General features: G+C 50.7%; 2 protein-coding genes across 6 annotated transcripts in view; one reads left to right on the forward strand and one right to left on the reverse strand.

Moving 5' to 3' along the window:
- TPRKB (TP53RK binding protein) overlaps positions 1–23,826 on the reverse strand; it is a 30,680-nt gene extending 6,854 nt beyond the window's left edge. The window contains exons 1-3 of one of the 4 annotated variants that reach the window (XM_075345126.1): positions 23,722–23,826; positions 22,245–22,394; positions 20,696–20,818 (exon numbers count right to left, since the gene is read on the reverse strand). In XM_075345126.1, coding sequence (XP_075201241.1) covers positions 20,696–20,818; positions 22,245–22,385 — 264 coding nt within the window. In that variant the 5' untranslated portion in view covers positions 22,386–22,394; positions 23,722–23,826. The other 3 variants (XM_075345127.1, XM_075345124.1, XM_075345125.1) reach the window with 3 other exon arrangements.
- The window catches only part of ALG10 (ALG10 alpha-1,2-glucosyltransferase), a 56,911-nt gene continuing 54,390 nt past the window's right edge, over positions 23,690–26,210 (forward strand). Inside the window, exons 1-2 of one of the 2 annotated variants that reach the window (XM_075345120.1) lie at positions 23,690–23,868; positions 24,951–25,137. In XM_075345120.1, coding sequence (XP_075201235.1) covers positions 24,973–25,137 — 165 coding nt within the window. In that variant the 5' untranslated portion in view covers positions 23,690–23,868; positions 24,951–24,972. The other variant, XM_075345122.1, reaches the window with a different exon arrangement.

Consider the following 26,210-nt stretch of genomic DNA (forward strand, 5'->3'; position numbering starts at 1 on the left):
TGCTTGGAGTTTATCATAATTTCTGTTTTTGTTTATCCTCTCACTTTTTGGGGCTTGACCACAGGTTCTCATTGGTATTGAGATCTGGGGAGTTTCTTGGCGATGTAAAGGTTTTGTTCAGTGCGCCAGTTTGTTATCACTTTCGCCTTGTGACAATGGTGCGCCATCATGCTGGAAAAAGCACTGTTCATCATCCAATTGCTTCTAGATCTTTTGGAGAAGTTGTTCTTGGAAGACATTTAAATACCAATGTTACACCTGTCCAGGGTGTTAGAGCGCTCACTGGGTAAGGTGGATTCTTCAATCTCAAGGTCCTAATGGGCACACAGCCCCAGGCATGAGTGCAGCAGACAAATGAAGAATGCAGGGCATGGAAAGCTGAGGGCCTGGAGACTGCAGGTAGGATGTGTGATACTGTAAACAGCAGGCAGGAAGGCAACTGTGGAGCATGAAGACGCATACAGCCAGGAATTGGTGCCCCTGAGGCTGCCATCGCCACAGAGTTACTGCACCTCAGTCAGAGGTGTGGTGCCCCATCCTCGATAAGAAAGAGGCCATCTATCAGTTCACGCACCAAAAACTTGCAGACACCCAATTATCAGCTCACACACTAGATGAGGGCCGGGGCAGGTACCATTAATGCTTAAGTGACCAGTAGTCTGGTTATGGCACTTAAGCCCCGTGCACTGTCTCTAGAACCATCCAGAAGGTGGAGCTTAGTGGGTCAGCTGTCTGAGGTAAAATGGGCGTAGCTAGGTTTAAAAGTTGACCGTGGACAGAGTCAGTCAGTCAGTAACGGAGATGGAGGAGACCGACTAAGGGCGAGGGCCCCAGGGGTCCTGCTCAACTCTGAGGAGATGGAAGAAAGGATCCCGGTGACTTAGGGAAGTGTGTCAGACACCCCTATAGTCACGTTTCACAGACAGTAGCTCAAAGTGAAGGGATTGTTCGCAAACGGGGTCCCGGTCCCTAGACTAGGACGATACTTCTGGACTTCCTAGTAACACCAGAGGCCAGGGTGGCTGTACGCACCTTTGAGTCACAAGCAGCACACAAATCCACTAGAAGGGGGCTACAGAGGACCAGGGAGCCAGGCAGGCAAAAAATCCATTTGAAGGTCCCCAGAGGGAACCAGGCAGGAAGAAGTCCTATTGCTGAACTGCGGCCCCTGGCTCAGGGCACTGTGTGTGGAGGCGCAGGACAGGAGGGTGAAAGTCAGCGCAGAGAGACGGCCAGGAAAGGCAAACGAAAGGAGGACCGGTACTAGCCTCGGACTTATTCGGAATCGGTGGTTGCCCATCACTGAGGATCCCAGCATACTGTGGTGGACTAATCTGGCTGTTAACTGAGAATCGGTACAGTGAGTAAAAGACTTATTGCAAAGCCACGATGTCTTTCTCCTGCATTACAGCCTGCCCTTATAGACTATTCTTATTATCAACGGTTACCTTGGGGCCTCACTCCCCCTGTGGGAGTAAGAACTCCTCGACTGCGTCCTCATCACCTGCCCCAGGAAACCTACAGCGCAGTGGCGGCTCACATAGCAGCAAAACCACAGGTGGCGTCACAAACTTTAAAAATATCTAAAAATACAACTCCCATCATCATCCCCCTTTATTATAAAGACACCGCCAAGGTCACGTAGCCGGACCCCGCCACCGCTGACGTCTTCGGACTAGTCCTGCCCGGTTCACAGAACCCCCGGCCCTGGCAGGGCATGTCAAATACATCCTGGAAACCGCATACAGAAAGCAGACAAAACTCTGCAGAAACTAGAAAGTCTGAATACTTCCTGGAATCTGCAGGCAGGTTGTGCGATACTGCAAATTGCAGGTAGGTAGTGATAATAAAATCGAAGGAAGGTAGGAACTGGAAGCCGTAGACAGCCAGGAAAATGTCCTGGAAGGCGCAGGAAGGTAGTGCAATAACTAAAACCACAGGCAAGTAGGTAGCCATACTGGAAACCACTGGCAGGAAGTTAACTGTGGAACTGGAAGCCACAGAGAAGTTGTAAAGGTACGAGAAGCTGCAGGGAAACAGGAAACGTCATGAAGATCGCAGACAGGTTGTTGTGCACAAACTAAAATTCTTAACACTTAAGGCCCTGTCACACACAGATAAATCTGCGGCAGATCTGTGGTTGCAGTGAAATTGTGGACAATCAGTGCCAGGTTTGTGACTGTGTACAAATGGAACAATATGTCCATGATTTCACTGCAACCACAGATCTGCCAAAGATTTATCTCTGTGTGTGATGGGGCCTTAAGACCCCATTGTGTGTCTTGAAAGTCCTTACATAGGCCTAAAAAGTTTATCGCATGGGAGCACTCAGAGCTACTTGCAAACCTTGACATGGGGCATGGAAAAGCCTAACAGACTGGGATGGAAGGAGCAAAGCTTGGACAATGGATAGGTGATTAACATCGGGAATCCAGGGCTCTGCTTCCATCCCTGGGGTCTGTTGCCCTCTGTTTTGCAAGTTACCCACCGTGGATCCATGGTAATCTCCCTAGGCCAATTTAAGGCACACTGAGGATTGAGACTCTAGTATTCCTTGTTTGTTATGTTCCATTATCTGTACTACTGTGCTTCAACTCACATCCATCCCTACTGGGTTCTACTCCATCTGTTTGACTGCTCACAGGCTTTCAATTATTCCTAATCCACACGCTTCCATGTATCCTCTGGAAGCTGAAGCTGAGATGCGCCCTGAATGAAGGTGCGCACCTGGGCCAGTCGGGCGATACGCCGCTGGAACAACACTGACAGAGCCGAGACCTGTCCCTTCAGGGAATTGAGGGATAGTCCTAGCTGTAGACCGGACTGTAGAAAGGACAGGATGGTCGGCAAAGAAAACGGCCAAGGAGCATGGCCGGAAGAGCGACACCAGGACAGGAAAATTCTCCAAGTCCTGTGGTAAATCCTGGCCGAGGAAGACTTCCGAGCCCGAGTCATAGTGGAGATGACCTCGGAAGGAATGCCTGAAGTCGTCAAGATCCAGGACTCAAGAGCCACGCCGTCAACCTGAGAGCCGCAGAATTCTGGCGGAAAAACGGACCTTGAGAGAGAAGGTCTGGGCGGTCCGGAAGATGCCACGGCACCTCTACGGACAGACGGAGCAGGTCTGGGTACCAAGCTCGCCTGGGCCAGTCTGGAGCAATGATTACGACCCGACGGCCCTCCATTCTGATCTTGCGCAGGACTCTGGGCAAGAGAGCTAGAGGGGGAAACACGTAGGCCAGACGGAACTGGGACCAATCCTGAACCAGCGCGTCCGCTGCCAAGGCCTGAGGATCGTGCGAGCGAGCCACGTAAACCGGGACCTTGTAGTTGTGCCGGGAGGCCATTAGGTCCACTTCCGGAGTGCCCCACTTGCGGCAGATTGACCGGAACACTGCCGGATGCAGGGCCCACTCACCGCTGTCCACGGTTTGACGGCTGAGATAATCTGCCTCCCAGTTTTCTACGCCTGGGATGTGGACTGCGGATATGGTGGACTTGGAGTCCTCCGTCCACTGAAGGATACGTTGAACTTCCAACATTGCTAGGCGGCTGCGAGTCCCGCCCTGGTGATTGATGTAGGCAACAGCTGTCGTGTTGTCCGACTGGACTTGAATGTGCTTGCCCGCCAACAGGTGGTGAAAAGCTACGAGAGCTAGGAGCACAGCTCTGATTTCCAGCACATTGATCGAGAGGGCTGATTCGGACGGAGTCCAAGTGCCCTGTGCTCGGTGGTGGAGAAATACTGCTCCCCAGCCGGAGAGACTGGCATCCGTGGTGAGGATCACCCAGGACGGGGTCAGGAAGGAGCGTCCCTGAGACAGAGAGAGGGGCCGAAGCCACCACTGAAGAGAGCTCCTGGTCTGTGGCGACAGAGCCACTAGCCTGTGCAAGGAAGAGGTCCGCTTGTCCCAAAAGCGGAGAATGTCCAACTGCAGAGGAACTGGGCAAAGGGAACCGCTTCCATTGACGCCACCATCTGACCCAGCACCTGCATGAGGTGCCTGATGGAATGACGGCGGGGCCTCAACAGAGAGCACACCGCCAGATGGAGGGACTGCTGTTTGACTAAGGGCAGCTTCACAAGTGCCGGCAGAGTCTCGAATTGCATCCCTAGGTACGTAAGTCTCTGGGTCGGGGTCAAAGTGGACTTGGGCAGATTGACAAGCCACCCGAATTGAATAAGCGTGGCGAGAGTGAGCGAAACACTCCGCTGACAATCTGCACTGGATGAAGCCTTGACTAGAAGGTCGTCAAGGTAAGGAATCACTGCCAACCCCTGGAGGTGCAGAACCGCAACCACTGCTGCCATGACCTTGGTGAATACACGAGGGGCCGTGGCTAACCCGAAGGGGAGAGCCACGAATTGGAAATGTTCCTCTCCGATTGCAAAACGTAGCCAACGCTGGTGTGAAACCGCAATTGGTACATGCAGATAGGCATCCCTGATGTCGATGGATGCTAGAAAATCTCCTTGGGTCATTGAGGCAATGACCGATCGCAGAGATTCCATGCGAAAGTGCCGCACCTGAACATGCTTGTTGAGAAGCTTGAGGTCCAGGATGGGCCGGAAGGAACCGTCCTTCTTGGGGACTAGGAAGAGGTTTGAGTAAAAACCTCTGAACCGTTCCCGGGCGGGAACCGGTACAATTACTCCGTTGGCCTGCAAGGATGCCACGGCCTGAGAGAAGGCGGCGGTTTTGGAGCAGGGGGGAGTTGACAGAAAAAATCTGTTTGGCGGGCTGGAAGAAAATTCTATCCTGTAGCCGTGGGAGATGATATCCCGCACCCACTGATCGGAGACGTGTTGAAACCACACGTCGCCAAAGTGGGAGAGCCTGCCACCGACCAAGGACGTTGCTGGCGCAGCCAGATAGTCAAGAGGAAGCTGCCTTAGTGGCAGCGGCTCCTCAGTTTTTCTGAGGACGCGGCTTCTTGCACCAGCTGGGTTTTCGATCCTTGGCTGAGTTAGTGGACGAGGCTGAGGGCTTAGAGGATGACCAGTTAGAGGAACGAAACCTCGACTGGTTTCTGTCCTGGACAGGTTTCCTGGTTTTAGTTTGTGGCAAGGAAGTACTCTTCCCGCCAGTAGCTTCCTTAATAATTTCATCCAGTTGTTCACCTAACAGCCGGGACCGAGCAAAGGGGAGTCCAGCAAGGTACTTCTTGGAAGAAGCGTCTGCTTTCCACTCTCGAAGCCACAAGATCCTGCGGATCGCGAAGGAATTAGCGGAAGCCACCGCTGTGCGGTGAGAAGCCTCTAGAATGGCAGACATGGCATAGGATGAAAAAGCCGAAGCCTGGGAAGTTAAGGCAACCATTTCGGGCATAGAGTCCCTGGCGAGGGAATGTATCTCCGCCAGAGAAGCAGAGACTGCCTTAAGAGCCCACACTGCTGCAAAAGACTGGGAGAATGAGGCTCCTGCCGCCTCATATACAGATTTGGCCAGAAGGTCAACCTGGCGGTCAGTGGGATCCCTAAGTGAGGTGCCATCGGCCACAGATACAACTGTCCGGGCTGAGATTCTAGACACCGGAGGATCTACCTTTGGTGAATGAGACCACTCCTTGACCACCTCTGGTGGAAAGGGAAAACGGTCATCAGAACTACGCTTTGGGAAGCGTTTGTCAGGACAGGCCCTGGGCTTGGTCACAGTGGCCTGAAAACTGGAGTGGTTAAAAAACATACTCCTTGCTCTCTTAGGTGAGGTAAACTGGTGTTTTTCTACCAGAGAGGCTTGTTCCTCTGACACTGGTGGATTGAGGTCCAGTACGGAATTAATGGACGTAATCAAGTCACTAACATCCGCATCACCTTCAGATAGATCAATGGGGTACATAGAGGTAGCGTCCGAGCCCACAGTAAAGGTATCCTCCTCGCCCTGCAATTCAGCTTGTGAATCAGAGCCGTGGGACGAGGAAGGAGAAGAGTCCCTGCGTCTCCGTTTAGGAGGACGGGGTCCAGGAACAGATAAAAAATCCTCTGTGAGCTCTGCAGAGCGAGTCGGAGCAGCAGAGGCGCCCTGAGAAGGGGGCTGATGCATGCTCAGCAGAGTCCGGGACAGCTGTCCCATGGAGTCGGCAAAGGACTGAGAGATAGATTTCCAAAACGATGCTACCCAAGCCGGGCGTTCAGCCACCGGGGCTGGAGCAGCCGAAGGGACCCCTGGGGAGACTCCAGGCTGAGGCACCACCATATTAGAGCAGGCATCACAGTGTGGATATGTGCTCGATTCAGGCAGAATGAGCTGACATGCAGTGCATATAGAGTACAGCCTTGCAGCCTTGCTCCTAGTGAGAGACATGCTGCTGAGGTGGAGGTTCTGCAGTAAAGAACACACTCCTTCAGAATGACCCCCAGAGAGTGTACAAGAAAGTCCACAACCAGAGGTTGTGGCTTACCAGACCGCTTTTTGTGTGCCCTCCGGATTCCACAGCTTGGACCCCCAGACAGATGCAGCAGCTGCAGCAGCCAGCGCCGATCAGTGTGTGAACGCTGATAAAATGGCGCCGGAGTGAGGAGGGGGGGCGGGGTTTATTCCAAGAGCGGGAACCGGAGGGCCAAGGGGAAATACAGGGGAGGGAAACATCTCCTCAGAGAGGAGTGTCCTCCCCTGAGCTGACCGGTCGGTGGGCGGCGCCGCACTGTTCCCCTGCATGACTGACATGCAGGGGCAGTGAAAACGAAACTAGGCCGCATCCGAAGCCGGGGCCTAGATTTTCCCATGCGGCCGACGATCAGGCACCCTCGGCGCGGTTCTCAGGAAAAAAAACAGAGAACGGGCCGGAAATCACAGCAAAGTGAAATAACACACTCTCCCCACAATAAATGTACAAAGGACCTCTCAATAACGTCTCAATACTTAGCTTTATGAGACGCAGGGCCAGGTCCCTGAGGGGTGAGCGCTCCGTCCGGCAGGGTCCTGAAAGGGCTGCGGATGGAGGCCGGTCTCCTGCAAAGCAGTGAGAACCGTGATGGCTCCCACTTCAAGCCAGAGCCTCAGGGGATGGTGAAGGAGCGCGGCATGTGAAGGCTCCAGCCTTGTAAAGTCAACCTTAACAACACCGCCGACACAGTGGGGTGAGAAGGGACATGCCGGGAGTCCAGATTGGACCCGCTTTTCTTCAAAGAAAAATCAAAAATCAGTGAGAATGCATGAGTGTGTGTGACCTCCTGAACACAAAGCATTGAACTGGCTAGATTTGTCATCCAGGGGGTGTATATGCTCGGAGGGAGGAGCTACACTTTTAGTGTAGTACTTTGTGTGTCCTCCGGAGGCAGAAGCTATACACCCATGGTCTGGGTCTCCCATACGGAACGATAAAGAAATTGTTTTTTTTGCGATCAAGTAAATTTCCTGGCAAGGAATTTCATATAGTCAGTCTCTAAAACAGTCCAGTGTTAATATAAGGCAATCAGTGAACATGGTTATAACCAAACTTTGTGTCTGTCTCAAAACTTTTGATTACATTGTACATCTACACAATAAAGTTACCATTTACTGACAGTAGAGATTTAGGAACATAAAGCATTAGAAAGTTGTAGAATTTTTACAACATAAAATGACCAAAGGGGCATTCAATTTTTTTTTTCTCATGGCTGTAAAATGGCGATTGGCTATTTTATTATCGGGTGGTATGTACTATGAAAGTGGTCTGAATCTGGAGGTTCATTCTGGCACTTGTAGTGCCACATGTTTTTGGATAGTGTTCACAGGGCCTAGGTTTACAGGTGGGTCTGGCCACCTACATACCCCACCCATGGGTGTGTTTGACATGTGTGACAGGTCACATGATGTTTAATGGAGTCTGTCATATCGCACATGGTTCAGTGTGAGGAGTCTATTGGCGTGTGAAGCCTCTGGGAAGAATCCTCTGTGTGAAGAGAGGATTGGAGAGTCCTGACCTGGACCATGTGTAGAGGTTTGAAACCTCTGGAAGGGACCTTCTGAGGGAAGTGAAGGTCCGCTTCAACTGACTGGAATGAGGGAGACAGATCCACTGGGATACATCTGCTGAGAGGTATCCGAACCAGAGTTGACTCTACGGACTGTTACCCGGGTGTTGTGATCCTGAAGAGCAGTTTATGTGGTTTAAATAAACTGTTGAACTTTTAAATGAACTGTGTTCCTGTGTTACCTTGTAAAGCAGCAGGCGAGTGAGTACCCCATTGTGCAGTGTGTGAGTGTATAAAATATCGCATGCATATCCACAGGATATGTAATAAAAGCCTGGTAGATAAGGGTTTGATATTTTGGATCTTCACCTATAGGGAGAACAGGTTCCCTCCCATAACCTCTATTCTGGGTTCACAGCAACAAGGGCTGTGGAGTCTAAGTACATTTTGGTGGAGTTAAAGTTAGTAAAAAATTGACCTATTCTGACTCCTAAAATATATCATAAATTGGGTACAGTTCAGTGTAGTATGTGATGAATATTTTTTCATAGGAATTTGGGCAAGTTATGAAATGTCCTATAAATGTCTGTTCTATTCCTGATCATGCAATGTAGGCTTTTAGTTGAGATGACTCTGTGCTGCACTTCAGCTACATGATATAAATAATGATGCTCCTATTCTAATTCTAAGATAAGGGTAAAAGCAAAGACACAAAGAATGCCTGCAATCATCTCAGAACTGTTAGGCGGGCTTTGCACACTACGACATCGCAGTTGCGATGTCGGTGGGGTCAAAACGAAAGTGACGCACATCAAGTGTCGCAGTCGATATTGTAGTGTGCAAATCCTTTTTGATACGATTAACGAGCGCAAAGGCGTCGTTATCGTATCATCGGTGTAGGGTCCGACATTTCCATAATGCCGGTGCAGCGACAGGTACAATGTTGTTCCTCGTTCCTGCGGCAGGAGCGAGGAACATCTCCTACCTGTGTCCCGGCTGCAATGCGGAAGGAAGAAGATGGGCGGGATGTTTACGTCCTGCTCATCTCCGCCCCTCCGCTGCTATTGGCCGCTTGCCGTGTGATGTCGCTGTGACGCCGCATGACCCGCCCCCTTAGGAAGGAGGCGGGTCGTCGGCCAGAGCGACATCGCAGGGCAGGTGAGTGCATGTGAAGCTGCCGTAGCGATAATGTTCGCTACGGCAGCTATCACAAGATATCGCTGCTGTGACGGGGGCGGGGACTATCGCGCTCGACATCGCAGCATCGGCTTGCAATGTCGCAGCATGCAAAGTACCCCTTAGACTCTAGAGTGAAAAGGAAGAAGGGAATTTTGTTTACTTACCGTAAATTCCTTTTCTTCTAGCTCCAATTGGGAGACCTAGACAATTGGGTGTATAGCTTCTGCCTCCGGAGGCCACACAAAGTATTACACTTAAAAGTGTAAAGCCCCTCCCCTTCTGCCTATACACCCCCCGTGCATCACGGGCTCCTCAGTTTTGGTGCAAAAGCAAGAAGGAGGAAAAGTTATAAATTGGTTTAAAGTAAATTCAATCCGAAGGAATTTCGGAGAACTGAAACCATTCAACATGAACAACATGTGTACACAAAGAACAACAGCCCGAAGGGAACAGGGGCGGGTGCTGGGTCTCCCAATTGGAGCTAGAAGAAAAGGAATTTACGGTAAGTAAACAAAATTCCCTTCTTCTTTGTCGCTCCATTGGGAGACCCAGACAATTGGGACGTCCAAAAGCAGTCCCTGGGTGGGTAAAGTAAAAACCCGTAATAGAGCCGTAAAACGGCCCCTTCCTACAGGTGGGCAACCGCCGCCTGAAGGACTCGCCTACCTAGGCTGGCATCTGCCGAAGCATAGGTATGCACCGGATAGTGTTTCGTGAAAGTGTGCAGGCTCGACCAGGTAGCTGCCTGACACACCTGCTGAGCCGTAGCCTGGTGCCGCAAAGCCCAGGACGCACCCACGGCCCTGGTAGAATGGGCCTTCAGCCCTGAGGGAACCGGAAGCCCAGAAGATCGGTAAGCTTCGAGAATTGGTTCCTTGATCCACCGAGCCAGGGTTGATTTGGAAGCCTGTGACCCTTTACGCTGGCCAGCGACAAGGACAAAGAGTGCATCCGAGCGGCGCAGGGGCGCCGTACGAGAAATGTAGATTCTGAGTGCTCTCACCAGATCTAACAAGTGCAAATCCTTTTCACATTGGTGAACTGGATGAGGACAAAAAGAGGGTAAGGAGATATCCTGATTGAGATGAAAGGGGGATACCACCTTAGGGAGAAATTCCGGAACCGGACGCAGATTCACCTTGTCCTGGTGAAACACCAGGAAAGGGGCTTTGCATGACAGCGCTACTAGCTCAGACACTCTCCGAAGTGATGTGACTGCTACTAGGAAGACCACTTTCTGCGAAAGGCGTGAGAGAGAAATATCCTTCATTGGCTCGAAAGGTGGTTTCTGAAGAGCCGTTAGCACCCTGTTCAGATCCCAGGGTTCTAACGGCCGCTTGTAAGGAGGGACTATGTGACAAACCCCCTGCAGGAACGTGCGTACCTGTGGAAGTCTGGCTAGGCGCTTCTCAAAAAACACAGAGAGCGCTGAGACTTGTCCCTTAGGGGAGCCGAGCGACAGCCCTTTTTCCAATCCGGATTGAAAGAATGAAAGAAAAGTGGGCAAGGCAAATGGCCAGGGAGAAAAACCCTGATCAGAGCACCAAGATAAGAATATCCTCCACGTCCTGTGGTAGATCTTGGCGGACGTTGGTTTCCTAGCCTGTCTCATAGTGGCAATGACCTCTTGAGATAACCCTGAAGACGCTAGGATCCAGGACTCAATGGCCACACAGTCAGGTTGAGGGCCGCAGAATTCAGATGGAAAAACGGCCCTTGAGACAGCAAGTCTGGTCGGTCTGGTAGTGCCCACGGTTGGCCCACCGTGAGATGCCACAGATCCGGGTACCACGACCTCATCGGCCAGTCTGGAGCGACGAGGATGGCGCGGCGGCAGTCGGACCTGATCTTGCGTAACACTCTGGGCAACAGTGCCAGAGGAGGAAACACATAAGGGAGTTGAAACTGCGACCAATCCTGAACTAAGGCGTCTGCCGCCAGAGCTCTGTGATCTTGAGACCGTGCCATGAATGTCGGGACCTTGTTGTTGTGCCGGGACGCCATTAGGTCGACGTCCGGCATCCCCCAGCGGCAACAGATCTCCTGAAACACGTCCGGGTGAAGGGACCATTCCCCTGCGTCCATGCCCTGGCGACTGAGAAAGTCTGCTTCCCAGTTTTCTACGCCCGGGATGTGAACTGCGGATATGGTGGAGGCTGTGGCTTCCACCCACAGCAGAATCCGCCGGACTTCCTGGAAGGCTTGCCGACTGCGTGTTCCGCCTTGGTGGTTGATGTATGCCACCGCTGTGGAGTTGTCCGACTGAATTCGGATCTGCTTGCCTTCCAGCCACGGCTGGAACGCCTTTAGGGCAAGATACACTGCCCTTATCTCCAGAACATTGATCTGAAGGGAGGACTCTGGCTGAGTCCAAGTACCCTGAGCCCTGTGGTGGAGAAAGACCGCTCCCCACCCTGACAGGCTCGCGTCCGTCGTGACCACAGCACAGGATGGGGGCAGGAAGGATTTCCCCTTCGACAGAGAAGTGGGGAGAAGCCACCACTGAAGGGAAGCCTTGGCTGCCCGCGAAAGGGAGACGTTCCTGTCGAGGGACGTCGACTTCCTGTCCCATTTGCGGAGAATGTCCCATTGAAGTGGACGCAGATGAAACTGCGCAAAAGGAACTGCCTCCATTGCTGCTACCATCTTCCCTAGGAAGTGCATGAGGCGCCTCAGGGGGTGTGACTGGCCTTGAAGGAGAGATTGCACCCCTGTCTGTAGTGAACGCTGTTTGTCCAGCGGAAGCTTCACTATCGCTGAGAGAGTATGAAACTCCATGCCAAGATATGTCAGTGATTGGGCCGGTGTCAAATTTGACTTTGGAACATTGATGATCCACCCGAAACTCTGGAGAGTCTCCAGAGCAATGTTCAGGCTGTGTTGGCATGCCTCTAGAGAGGGTGCCTTGACAAGCAGATCGTCTAAGTAAGGGATCACCGAGTGTCCCTGAGAGTGCAGAACTGCTACTACTGTTGCCATGACCTTGGTGAAGACCCGTGGGGCTGTCGCCAGGCCGAAAGGCAGTGCCACGAACTGAAGGTGTTCGTCCCCTATGGCGAAACGCAGGAAGCGCTGATGCTCTGGTGCAATCGGTACGTGGAGATAAGCATCTTTGATGTCGATTGATGCCAGGAAATCTCCTTGGGACATTGAGGCGATGACGGAGCGGAGCGATTCCATCCGGAACCGCCTGGTTTTTACGTGTTTGTTGAGCAGTTTTAGGTCCAGAACAGGACGGAAGGATCCGTCCTTTTTCGGCACCACGAACAAGTTGGAGTAAAAACCGTGACCCTGTTGCTGAAGAGGAACAGGGATCACCACTCCTTCTGCCTTCAGAGTGCACACCGCCTGAAGAAGAGCATCGGCTCGCTCGGGGGGCGGAGATGTTCTGAAGAATCGAGTCGGAGGACGAGAGCTGAACTCTATCCTGTAATCGTGAGATAGAATGTCTCTCACCCAACGGTCTTTTACCGGTGGCAGCCAGGCGTCGCAAAAGCGGGAAAGCCTGCCACCGACCGAGGATGCGGTGTGAGGAGGCCGAAAGTCATGAGGAGGCCGCTTTGGGAGCGGTTCCTCCGGCGGTCTTTTTAGGACGTGACTTAGACCGCCATGAATCGGAGTTCCTCTGATCCTTCTGAGGCCTTTTGGACGAGGAGAATTGAGACCTGCCCGCGGGCCGAAAGGACCGAAACCTCGATTGTACCTTCCGTTGTTGAGGTCTGTTTGGTTTGGACTGGGGTAAGGATGAGTCCTTTCCCTTGGATTGTTTAATGATTTCATCCAATCGCTCACCAAACAGGCAGTCGCCAGAAAATGGCAAACCGGTTAAGAACTTTTTGGAAGCAGAGTCTGCCTTCCATTCACGTAGCCACATGGCCCTGCGGACTGCCACCGAATTGGCGGATGCTACCGCCGTACGGCTCGCAGAGTCCAGGACAGCATTAATGGCGTAGGACGCAAACGCCGACGCCTGAGAGGTTAAGGACACCACTTGCGGAGCAGACGTACGTGTGACTGTATTAATCTGCGCATGACAAGCTGAGATAGCTTGGAGTGCCCATACGGCTGCGAATGCTGGAGCAAAAGACGCGCCGATAGCTTCATAGATGGATTTCAACCATAGCTCCATCTGTCTGTCAGTGGCATCTTTGAGTGAAGCCCCATCTTCCACTGCAACTATGGATCTAGCCGCCAGTCTGGAGACTGGAGGATCCACCTTGGGACACTGAGCCCAGCCCTTGACAACGTCAGGGGGGAAGGGATAACGTGTATCCTTAAGGCGCTTGGAAAAACGCTTATCTGGACAAGCTCGGTGTTTCTGTACTGCCTCTCTGAAGTCAGAGTGATCCAGAAACGTACTCATTGTACGCTTGGGAAACCTGAAACGGAATTTCTCCTGCTGAGAAGCTGACTCCTCAATTGTAGGAGCTGGGGGAGAAATATCCAACACCTGATTGATGGTCGCTATAAGGTCATTCACTATGGCGTCACCTTCAGGTGTATCTAGGTTGAGAGCGGCCTCAGGATCAGAATCCTGATCTGCTACCTCCGCTTCATCCTCCAGAGAGTCCTGCTGAGACCCTGAACAGTGTGATGAAGTCGAGGGAATTTCCCAGCGAGCCCACTTAGGCGGCCTGGGACTGCGGTCCGTGTCAGAGACCTCACCCTGGGACCTATGGGCCACCCCAGAAGCACTTTGCTGCTCCAATTGAGGGGGGCCTGGGGTCAATGATTCAACAGTGCCCGGGGCCTGAGTCACCGGTCTGGACTGTAAGGCTTCCAGTATCTTAGCAGACCATTTATCCATACTCTCAGACAGTTTGTCAGCAAATACTGCAAACTCCGTCCCTGTCACCTGGACAGTGGTAGCAGGTGGTTCCACCTGGGCCACCAGTAGCAGAGGCTCCGGCTGAGTAAGTGCCACAGGGGCCGAGCATTGCACACAATGAGGGTCGGTGGAACCTGCCGGTAGTATAGCCGCACATGAGGTACAGGTTGCAAAGTAAGCCTGTGCTTTGGCACCCTTGCTTTTTGCGGACGACATGCTGTTGTCTCCTCTGAGTACAATCCAGGAGGGTATATAGCCAAAAATCAACAGTGCGACCGTACAGTGTAAATGTATAGCATATAAGCATATATATATATGTACACTTCGGCACTCAGTGGGGCCAGCACCTCAGGTGCTACTTACCGACCGCTCAAAGCGGTTGTGTGATCACCAGATTCCCTGCCTGGGCCTCCCAGAGCCGTGTTGTCTCTCCTCTCCAGCGTCAGAAGTGCTGACAGGAATGGCTGCCGGCGTTCTGTGAGGAGGAGGGGGCCGTGGGCGTGCCCTAGAAAGTGCGGGAATCTGGAGCCCCACTGTGCTGAGTGAGGGGGGAGGAGGATACAAAGTATGCTCCAGCCCTCAGCGCTGACGTCCTATGCAGCGTCCCGCCCTTCCCCTGACTGGCAGGCCTGGGGGCGGGAATATGCGATACTAGGCCGCAAAAGCCGGGGACTAAAGTTATAAGCGCGGCCGGCAAATAAGCGCGGCCGGCGCGGTAGTCCCCGGCGCACTAACACACCCAGCAGTGCTGCAGTGTGTATGGCACAAGCGCTCCATGCGCGGTCCCCCAAGGGGACACAGAGTACCTCACAGTAGCAGGGCCTTGTCCCTGACGATACCCGACTCCTGTCCAGCAGATTCCCCAGGGGCTGCGGAGGGAGCACGGTCCCAGTGCCTGGTGACCGGTTAGGATCCCACTTCACCCAGAGCCCTTAAGGGATGGGGAAGGAAAACAGCATGTGGCTCCTGCCTGTGTACCCGCAATGGGTACCTAAACCTTAACAACACCGCCGACCAGAGTGGGGTGAGAAGGGAGCATGCTGGGGGCCCTGTTATGGGCCCTCTTTTCTTCCATCCGACATAGTCAGCAGCTGCTGCTGACTAAGCTGTGGAGCTATGCGTGGATGTCAGCCTCCTTCGCACAAAGCATAAAAACTGAGGAGCCCGTGATGCACGGGGGGTGTATAGGCAGAAGGGGAGGGGCTTTACACTTTTAAGTGTAATACTTTGTGTGGCCTCCGGAGGCAGAAGCTATACACCCAATTGTCTGGGTCTCCCAATGGAGCGACAAAGAAAGTAGGATTAAGGTAAGTACTTCTTAAAGCAAGTCTAAACTTTCATTAAACAGCAACATGATCGTTTAGAATTAGCTGATCTTGTTGAAGCTGCTTCACATCTCTCTATTATTTATCATATGCGCTGTGTTGTGGACATGCTGCAGCCAGCAAGAAGAGAGTCTGCAAGAGGGACATGCTGGAACTCTGATTGTTAAAGTGAGGAAATTGGTTATTGCTGCCAGAACCCATAAAATTGAGTCTATCTTGAAGAGACGTGCTGGAAAAGGGGCAATTGTCGATCAAGCCACTCGATGGGGCAGCACTTACTTAATGATTGAGCGATTACTTGAGCTGAAACCCTTTCTTGTAGACATGGACAGCCCTCAGGTAACAGTAAATGAAGGTCAATGGACACAGGTGTCTGAATTGAAGTAACAGCTTAATCAGAAGAACTTGGTGTTTTGCCTGTCCCAAAGAGGAGATTTAATCGCAGATGGTATTGCTGCTTCAATGTAACGAAGAGAGACACTGCTATTAGTAAATACAATTCTTCTGGCAACTGTGTATGTGGCCCCAAGTCATCGTATATTGCTGGATGATCAACAGCTTACTAAAGGAAAAGAAGCTCTGACTGAGGTAGCAATTAGGATGAGCGGCTAAAGGACTGCCAAGAGCAAGAGAACTTGATCCTGCCAGTGCTACTGCTGCCGTATCCTCATCCTCATCAGATGAGGAGTTTAATTTTGAAAATTATTTGGACAACATGGAGCAGGCAAAGCGTTGCCACAGGGAAAAAGATTTCACTCACATAGCAAAACAGATTAACTGTATTTCAGCAACATTTTTCACTTGCTCTCAAGGAAGTAGAAGAGTTCAACCATTCATCAAATCTGACTGTGCATGAGGCAATTCCTTTATATCCTCATATTGTTATAGATGTTGACCATACGGTCACCACTTTGCCCCCATCCCAAGTTAGTGTAGAGAGGTTGTTCTCTAGTCTTAAAATAATTAGATCAGATTTGAGGTCATCTATGAAGGTCATCTATGTCATATCTGATGGAGGCGATACTATTTCTCAGAACAAATGTATAGATTGCACAAATGTTAGTCTGTACATTTTTGTTGGAAGCAGTTATTTTTCCCCTCACTTACTGCACAGTGTATAAAATAAAAATAAAATAAAAGCGGGACAGGTTTCATGAAAAGGTGACACAAACCAATTTTTTTCACCACTTAAAAATCCATGCGAATTTGGTATCACCGTAATCAGGCTGACCTGGTCAATCATGTTTCAGGCTATGTTTACTATAAAGAAATGCCGTAAATTAAAAAAAAAATAATATTGCATTTCCTTTTTCAACGATTTCACCATCTTAGCATAGGTGCATACATTGAGTATTTGGTTGCCAAACTTTCGGCCCCATTTCTGCATCTTTTGGCAGGAAAAAGGCATGTTTCTATGCGCATTCTTGATGCATTTTTTTTTTGCATGCGTTTTTTCATTGCTTTCAATGGTGAAAAACAGGCAAAAATGCTGAAAGAATTGACATGCTAAAGATTATATTCTGCACCAAGGATCTGCTTGTAGTTTTGTGAAAAAACTGCACTAAACAGAATGCATAAAAAAAGCAGTGATAAAAACGCATGGTGTGCACACAGCCTTATTTCTATAAACTATGGTAAAAAGGATGGTGACATTTAACACTTCAGCTCATCACACATCAAAACAAACTCTCATACGTCTATATTAAACAGAAAAATAAAAGAAGCTATAGTTCTTGGTAAAAGGGGAGAGAAATGTAAACGCAAATACAAAAGTAGCTAGAAGAGGTTAAGGGTACAGTCTCACTAAACGAGGTACCAGCGATTCCAACCACGATACGACCTGGTCAGGATCGCTGGTGCATCGCTGCATGGTCGCTGGTGAGCTGTCAATCAGGCAGATCTCACCAGCGACCAGTGACCAGCCCCCAGCGACGCGTGGAAGCGATTCTGCGCTCGGTAACTAAGGTAAATATCGGGTAACCAAGCAAAGCACTTCGTTTGGTTACCCGACATTTACCTTGGTTACCAGCGCACACCTCTTAGCGCTGGCTCCCTGCACTCTTAGCCAGAGTACACATCGGGTTAATAAGCAAACCGCTTTGCTTATTTATCCGATGTGTACTCTGGCTACGTGTGCAGGGAGCCGGCACTGGCAGCGTGAGAGTGGCGTACGCTAGTAACCAAGATAAATATTGGGTAACCAAGCAAAGCGCTTCACTTGGTTACCCGATATTTACCTTGGTTACAGCTTACCGCAGGCTGCCAGAAGCTGGCTCCCTGCTCCCTACACAATCAGATCGTTGCTCTCTCGATGTCACACACAGCGATGTGTGCTTCACAGTGGGAGAGCAACGTCCAAAAAATGAACCTGCACAGTGTGTAATGAGCAGTGATTTCACAGCAGGGGCCAGATCGCTGCTCAGTGTCACACACAGCGAGATCGCTAATGAGGTCACTGCTGCGTCACAAAAACCGTGACTCAGCAGCGATCTCGCTATGTGAGAAGTACCCCTAAGAGCCCCCTTGACAGTAAGAAGCTGAAACCCACTGACAGCACTGCTGATAACAGGCAAAGACGCTTCACCACCTTCTCATTCTGATTATAAACCCTGGAATACAAAAATATTCCTAAAGTGAGTCTTTATATTATCTTCTTTATATACACATGAGCAGTTAAAAGGGGTTATCCGGCTTCTTTAGACTTTTCTTTTTATTACCCTATTGGGCTACATTGGGGCAGGTAAGTAGATAGTGAGCACTTACCTACCCTGCTGTCAGCCCCTCTCCCCCGGCTCAGAGTGGTCATGTGACCGCTCCTGCTGCAATTTTGCTGCTTCCGGTCATTTCATGTCAACATGGGCAGGACCATGTTGACATGCAAATCTGGAACAGCTTGTTGCCGCCCTGCTGGGCGGGTACAGTGCGTGGAGTCCCCGCCCCCTTCCCTGCACCCTCCCACACATACCCCCGCACCCCGTACTCTGCCCACAACCTCCCCCTGCACTGCTGTGGGACCCGTGACCTGGGGGCGGGGCCTGGCGGCGGCTGCCGTGGTGTCAGCGCCAGCACCGGGCCCCTGCTCAGGATCACACATTCAAATGTACCAGCATCACAGATCACAGATGCCGGTATATTTGAAAGCGCTGATGAGAAGGAGTGTTGCGCTTCTCATCACTGCCCGGCTGTCTGTGCTCTCTTTAGCACAGCGGTGACGTCACTACTGTGCTGATATGTCCAGAGCACAGACAGCGGACGAACGTGCAGGAGCGGCGGGGACTGAGGACGGGTGAGTATGTACTCCCTACATGTGTTCCCTATGGGGGTAGGGGAGGTCGGTGCAGAGCGCCGTGTGTGCGTGCAGTGCAGAGCCCGATGTGTGCATGCGGTGCAGAGCCCGATGTGTGTATGCGGTGCAGAGCCCGATGTGTGTATGCGGTGCAGAGCCCGATGTGTGTATGCGGTGCAGAGCCCGATGTGTGTATGCGGTGCAGAGCCCGATGTGTGTATGCGGTGCAGAGCCCGATGTGTGTATGCGGTGCAGAGCCCGATGTGTGTATGCGGTGCAGAGCCCGATGTGTGTATGCGGTGCAGAGCCCGATGTGTGTATGCGGTGCAGAGCCCGATGTGTGTATGCGGTGCAGAGCCCGATGTGTGTATGCGGTGCAGAGCCCGATGTGTGTATGCGGTGCAGAGCCTGATGTGTGTATGCGGTGCAGAGCCTGATGTGGTGGGGGGTGCAGAGCCTGATGTGGGGCTGTTATTTGCAATGCTGTAGTGATAACAGGTCAGTGCTGGGGCAGAATATACTGACAGGGAATGTGTGTGCAGGGGGCGAGGCTGGACACTGAGGCGGGGCTGGACACTGGGGAGGGGCTGGACAGTGAGGCCGGGCGGTGCCAGCTCTGACTGGGAGGTTTTGCACAGGAAGTGGTCAGTTTGTTTGTGCTGAATGTAAACAGAGCGCTGCAGAGAATAAAGGGTGAATTCAAGAGGAACAAAAGTTAGAAAACAAAAAATAACAATGTAGGGGTGTTTTATATGACAATACAGCACAGATTAGCTTAAACTCAACAATTTTTGTTATGTCGGACAACCCCTCTAAGGCATTGGTTTCCCTTAGGCTGGGTTCACACCACCGTATTTTCTCCGTCCGAGGAAAATGAACCAATTTTGCAAATAAGACTGATCATAGTAGGATCCATTTTTCTCGGATGTGGAGATTTAAAAAAAACAAAACAAAGAAAAAAAAAAAAAAGAAAAGTTTCTCCATTCCGTCAGTCGGTGAAAATCGTACCACATTCAGATGTCATCTGAGTGTGGCCTAATTCATTTTATGGACCCATAGACTTGAGTGGCTGAGTACCTTCAGATTCTGGGAGGAAAATTGTACATACTGAGATTTGTTTCTTCAGATCGCTAAGTAAGGGAAAAAAAAAATTATAGATGTGCGCGGTCTCAGTGAAAGACATTGGTCCAAGTGCGATCCGATTTTTTGAGAAATTGCATTTTGTCTAAAATATATGGTCGTCTGCAGGGGCCCTCTGGGTGCTTGAGGTTTTGGCTATGTTATTAAAGCATATCTTTAGTTTCAGTTGACTTTTCAGAATAAGCAATCTGTGTGTACCTGAGGCAGAACACTATTTCTCATCATTTCATTACATGACTTGAATCCTGCATTTTATCACCAGTTTTCACCTCTGCAGACGGTCTCTAATTTTCAGTTATCCCTGATCTAATAATCAAAGTCTATGGTGTCTCCCAAACACAGTACACAGACACAGAGGGATCCCTGATCTTCTGTATCTGTTTAGCTCATATTCAGAAGTAGCAGCAGCACAGAGGACAATATGCAGCAGTACTGAGCAGTGTAGATGGGAATTCAGCTCTGGGGTGAGGTAAAAGACTTATTGGAAAGCTCAGCATGAACTTTCTGTATTTGTTTTCCCACTTTGTTCCCCATTTCTCCTCTCTCCATAAAGTATAATAAAAAGGTAACCAGACACCTCACAGTTCTAGTAGGCAGTCTTGCTTTCACCAAGACAAAGTTGAGCTGTTTTTGCAGAGAGAATGAGGAGTTTAGGAGGTGGGAAAAGTGGCTCATAAGTGGAGAAAGAAGCTGAATTTTCTTATACTACTGATTTATACAAAGTTTGTTGAAATAACAGTGACTATTTAAAGATAATATACGAAGAACTTCCTTGCAAAAGAAAAAGGAACCCATCCTCACCACCCAAATCCACTTGCATCCCAGCAATTCTGCTCTGAACTGGATGTAATGATATCACATTCACCAGTTATTTGACGACTGAAACAAATCATTGTCTATCTGGTCAGGACATCATTCCTTCTGGTCCAGCAGAGACCATTAGAGCTGAAGCACTGGAGTAGGAAGCAGATTTGGGTGTTGAGTATGATTTCCCTATATTAACTTAAATAACAAAAGGGAAAAGCCCTATATATACTTACATTGTTAGTTGGGGATAAATTGAATATAATCTCGGAGTTAAGTGTTCTCGTTTTCATTTTTCCCAATTTCTGTAGATGGACTGCTTTATTTACTGCCACAAGAACCTGAAGAGGATCCAGTATCTAGAGTAGTAAAGGAAACCCATCAATACATAATATACTAATACACGATGAACCATACATTATACATGTAGATCTTTTGTCTGACACCCATCTCTCCCATACACAGAAGCACTGTGCCCAAACTCCTATGGTGGCAGCTTATCTCCCGGAGAACAAAAGGTTTGGTTACCAAAATTTCGGAACAAATCAGAAATGTTTGATGAGTTATTTCTCCTGGAGGCATTAGTAGAGAATAAAGGTGGTGTCGCACATAGCGACGCAGCAGCGATCACGACCAGCGATCTGACCTTATCAGGATCGCTGCTGCGTCGTTACATGGTCGCTGGTGAGCTGTCAAACAGGCAGATCTCACCAGCGACCAGCCCCCAGCGACGCGTGGAAGCGTAACTAAGGTAAATATCGGGTAACCAAGGAAAGCACTTCTCTTGGTTACCCGATATTTACCTTCGTTACCAGCGTTCGCCGCTCTCACGCTGCCAGTGCCAGCTCCCTGTTCCCTGCACTCCTAACCCGATGTGTACTCCAGCTACGTGTGCAGGGAACCAACACTGGCAGCGTGAGAGCGGCAGACGATAGTAACTAAGGTAAATATCGGGTAACCAAGGAAAGGGCTTCTTGATTACCCGATGTTTACCGTGGTTATAGCTTACCACAGGCTGCCAGACGCCGGCTCCCTGCTTGCTTCAGTTCGTCGCTCTCTCACTGTCACACACAGCGATGTGTGCTTCACAGCGGGAGAGCAATGTCCAAAAAATGAAGCAGGACATTCAGCAACGAGCGGCGACCTCACAGCAGGGGCCAGGTTGTTGCTGGATGTCACACACAGCGACGTCGCTGCTACGTCACAGAAAATGGTGACTTAGCAGCGACGTCGTTGTCGTCGTCGCTATGTGTGACACCACCTTAAGGGTTTGGAAACCGTGAACCAGTTAAAAGAATAGCATGTTCATTCTTCGGATGTTTGCTCGCTTATTATGCTTTAAAAATTTAAAAAAATAAAAAAAGACAAAAGAAGCCGGCCGCTGAGACTACTCGTAACAACAGCAAAATTACCAATGAGGGCACTTTAGGACAAAGACTGCCATCCTGAAGTGATGATAATGTCTGTAAAGCGCTGTGGAATATGATGGCGCTATATACGCAAAGCATAATAATAACAACTAGGTAGTGGCTAGCAGAACAGAGCGCTAGCCATCAGCAGTCGCTTCAGGGTGACGTGCACTTTCTTACCATACAACCAGCAACAGAAAGTTTTACAACAGAAAGAAATAGGAAAAAAATCTTGAAAGATTCTTTCTATTTTGTTTTGGAGCAGGTCCACAGTCCATGTACACTTGGTGAGTATGGGCACAGGCTCTATCACTGATGTGGAATAAGTAAATCCTGCAGATGGGTAATAATAATCACCAGCGGAGGGTCTGCTCACCATGGTGGGGCTTAGTAGCGCCCCCTCTATACATCCCTCCATGGCCTTCTTTCTCAGCTGAGATGCATTCTTCACATCAGTAAACAGAAGCATGGTCACTTTATATGAAGGGAAAAGCTCCAGTGGACAGGTCACGTCCATGATGGCCGCCTGCAGAGAGGAGATGTAACAGAGTGTGTTTACACCAGAATACAATCACCGTGTGTAGGCTCACTTATCCCACCGAGAAGAGCCCCATCCCACCGAGAGGAGCCCCATCCCACACAGAAAAGCCCCATCCCACCGAGAGGAGCCCCATCCCACCGAGAGGAGCCCCATCCCACACAGAAAAACCCCATCCCATCGAGAAGAGCCCCATTCCACCGAGAAATGCCCCATCCCACCGAGGAGAGCCCCATCCCACCGAGGAGAGCCCCATCCCACCGAGGAGAGCCCCATCCCACCGAGAGGAGCCCCATCCGACACAGAAAAGCCCCATCCCATCGAGAAGAGCCCCATCCCACCGAGAAGAGCCCCATCCCACCGAGAAGAGCCCCATCCCACCGAGAAGAGCCCCATCCCACACAGAAAAGCCCCATCCCACACAGAAGAGCCCCATCACATCGAGAAGAGCCCCATCCCACCGAGAAGAGCCCCATCCCACCGAGAAGAGCCCCATCCCACACAGAAGAGCCCCATCCCACACAGAAGAGCCCCATCCCACACAGAAGAGCCCCATCACATCGAGAAGAGCCCCATCACATCGAGAAGAGCCCCATCACATCGAGAAGAGCCCCATCACATCGAGAAGAGCCCCATCCCACACAGAAGAGCCCCATCACATCGAGAAGAGCCCCATCCCACACAGAAGAGCCCCATCCCACACAGAAGAGCCCCATCACATCGAGAAGAGCCCCATCACATCAAGAAGAGCCCCATCCCACACAGAAGAGCCCCATCCCACACAGAAGAGCCCCATCCCACACAGAAGAGCCCCATCCCACACAGAAGAGCCCCATCCCACACAGAAGAGCCCCATCACATCGAGAAGAGCCCCATCACATCAAGAAGAGCCCCATCCCACACAGAAAAGCCCCATCCCACACAGAAGAGCCCCATCCCACACAGAAGAGCCCCATCCCACACAGAAGAGCCCCATCCCACACAGAAGAGCCCCATCACATCGAGAAGAGCCCCATCACATCGAGAAGAGCCCCATCACATCGAGAAGAGCCCCATCCCACACAGAAGAGCCCCAACCCACCGAGGAGCGCCCCATCATACTAAGAGCCCATTACACCAAGGGAAGCCCCGTCATACCGTGGAGAGCCCTATCATACTAAGAGCCCATTACACCAAGGGAAGCCCCATCATACCGTGGAGAGCCCTATCATACTAAGAGCCCATTACACCAAGGGAAGCCCCGTCATACCGAGGGGAGCCAGTCACGTGACAGGAGCCGAGCTCACACGTGGGGTTATACACAGCCAATTCCCACCTCTCAGCCGTCGCGGCACAGACGTTCCGGGAGATGCTAGCTGCTGTGAAGCCGGCGGCGGCCACTTTTAGCAGGGGCTCCTGTTTCCGCCCGATGCTGACTGACTGCTGCACACTTCCGCCCGGGTCCGGTGACACCGCTGAGCGGGTGAGTGGTGCTGGGAATAGTTCCGTTGTAGGCGGGCTGTGCCGTTCTACAGTGCTGTTGGCAGGACCGCTGTCCGCCCCTTCCCCAATCTCTCATGTTCCTGTGTGAAAACCTCCAGCAGTGTTTGTGTATACAGCACCTCCGAGTATGGGAAAGGATGCCATGAAGTGCCTCTCCCATTCATTGTAATGGGCCATGGCCCCACATAGTGATCTGAGGTCCTGAACATCACCCACCCGGGCCATAAGCCCCCCATAATCTGGGCCAGATGTGGTAAGCGTATGGCAGGACGGGGATCACTCTGCCACTGTCACAGTTGAGTATTTACACCTCAGTCCGGGATCTTTTATTAAAAGGGGGTGTCTCGGTCACTGAGTGACTGCTGAATCCTGACCGTGTGTATTGTGCGCACTGTCACGAGTTTCCTGTGTGAATGGGTGGCATTCTGACCATGTGGTTGCAGCTCAGTCTAATCAGGACATAGCTGCAAGTATGTAAATTGCATAAAGGTGATCCATTCACAGGAGGCATACAGGGAGATCGGGGACGGCACACGAGTCAGACAAGGAAAGTCTTGAAAATTCAAGTGTGTCAGTATTTCTTCTCTCTTGTATATACTTACATTGATTAGAATAGAGCTTTGCTGCCTACGTTCATGCTCGGCGCTGTTGATTACTATGCTTCCTCTTCTGACAGAAAGTGGCAGTGTGACTGCTGCAGCCAATCATTGTCCACAGTGGTGACCAATGCATCAAGTCACGGATTGGCTGAGATCGCCTGTCCATACAATGATACACTTGTACAGAGACCAGCCGTACACTTTCAGTTCCTGTCATACAGACATAGGACTGCTCCAGCTGACTCTCTGCAGCGGTGATGTATTGGTCACCTCTGCTTCCAGGAATTGTCTGCAGCGGTCACATAGACATCCTTCAGGCAGCACGGAGGACCTTGGGATTGTTCAGGTGAGTATGATTTTTTTTTTTTTTTTTTTTTTTTTATTTTCCAGTATTATGGGTGTTTTTTGTTAAGATGAGTAATGGGCACCTCTTTTAATCTACTTCTATCTCTTTTTCATACAGAGTTTTTGGCACTGGGGGAAACATGGACAAGTTGGAAGGCTACTACTTCTCCGCTCTGTTCAGTGGATGTTTTTTGCTGTCCAGTGTACTGTTCTCTAAAGTGACCCGAGAGCAGCGGGATCCATACATGGATGAAATCTTCCACATTCCCCAGGCTCAGCAGTATTGTCAAGGACGCTTTAATCAGGTAATCATAACAACTAATTCTATACAATGTCCTGCACTGGTTACAAAGACTGATTGTGGCCCATTAATGAACGCTAATTGACTCTATAGTTAATATAGTTAATTTATGCTCATTTAAGGTACCGTCACACATAACGAGATCACTGCTGAGTCACGGTTTATGTGACGCAGTAGCGATCCCGTTAAGCTGGTGTCACACTAAGCGACAACGACGTCGCTTTTACGTCACCATTTTCGGTGACGTAACAGCGACCTTGTAAGTCGCTGTTATGATCGCTGCTTAGCTGTCAAACACAGCAGAAGCAGCGATCATAACGTCGCTGTGCTACATGTGCAGAGAGCAGGGAGCCGCGCTTAGCGCTGGCTCCTTGCTCTCCTAGGTACAGTACACATCGGGTTAATTAACCCGATGTGTGCTGCAGCTACATGTCACAGTGCAGGGAGCCGCGCGCACTGCTTAGCGCTGGCTCCTTGCTCTCCTTGCTACAGTATACATCGGGTTAATTACCCGATGCGTACTGCAGCCACATGTCACAGTGCAGGAGCCGGCGCTGGCAGCAAGAGCAGAGGCTGGTAACCAGCGTAAACATCGGGTAACAAGGGAAAGGTCTTCCCTTGGTTACCCGATGTTTACGCTGGTTACAGCTTACCGCAGCTGCCAGTGCCGGCTCCTGATCGCTTCATTTCGTCGCTCTCTCGCTGTCACACACAGCGATGTGTGTGTCACAGCGGGAGAGTGACGACCAAAAAATGAAGCTGGACATTCAGCAACGACCGGCGACCTCACAGCAGGGGCCAGGTCGTTGCTGGATGTCACACACAGCGACAGCGACGGGACGTCGCTGCAACGTCACAGAAAATGGTGACGTAGCAGCGACGTCGTTGTCGTCATCGTTATGTGTGACACCAGCTTTAGCGATCTTGTTATGTGTGACATCTACCAGCGATCAGGCCCCTGCTGTGAGATCTCTAGTCGTTGCAGAATGGTCCAGGCCATTTTCTTAAAAGGCGATGTCCTGCTGGGCAGGACGCGTCGCTGTGTTTGACACTGTGTGACAGGGTCACAGTGACTGC

The sequence above is a fragment of the Anomaloglossus baeobatrachus genome, chromosome 4, assembly GCF_048569485.1.
Source record: "Anomaloglossus baeobatrachus isolate aAnoBae1 chromosome 4, aAnoBae1.hap1, whole genome shotgun sequence".
Taxonomy (NCBI): domain Eukaryota; kingdom Metazoa; phylum Chordata; class Amphibia; order Anura; family Aromobatidae; genus Anomaloglossus; species Anomaloglossus baeobatrachus.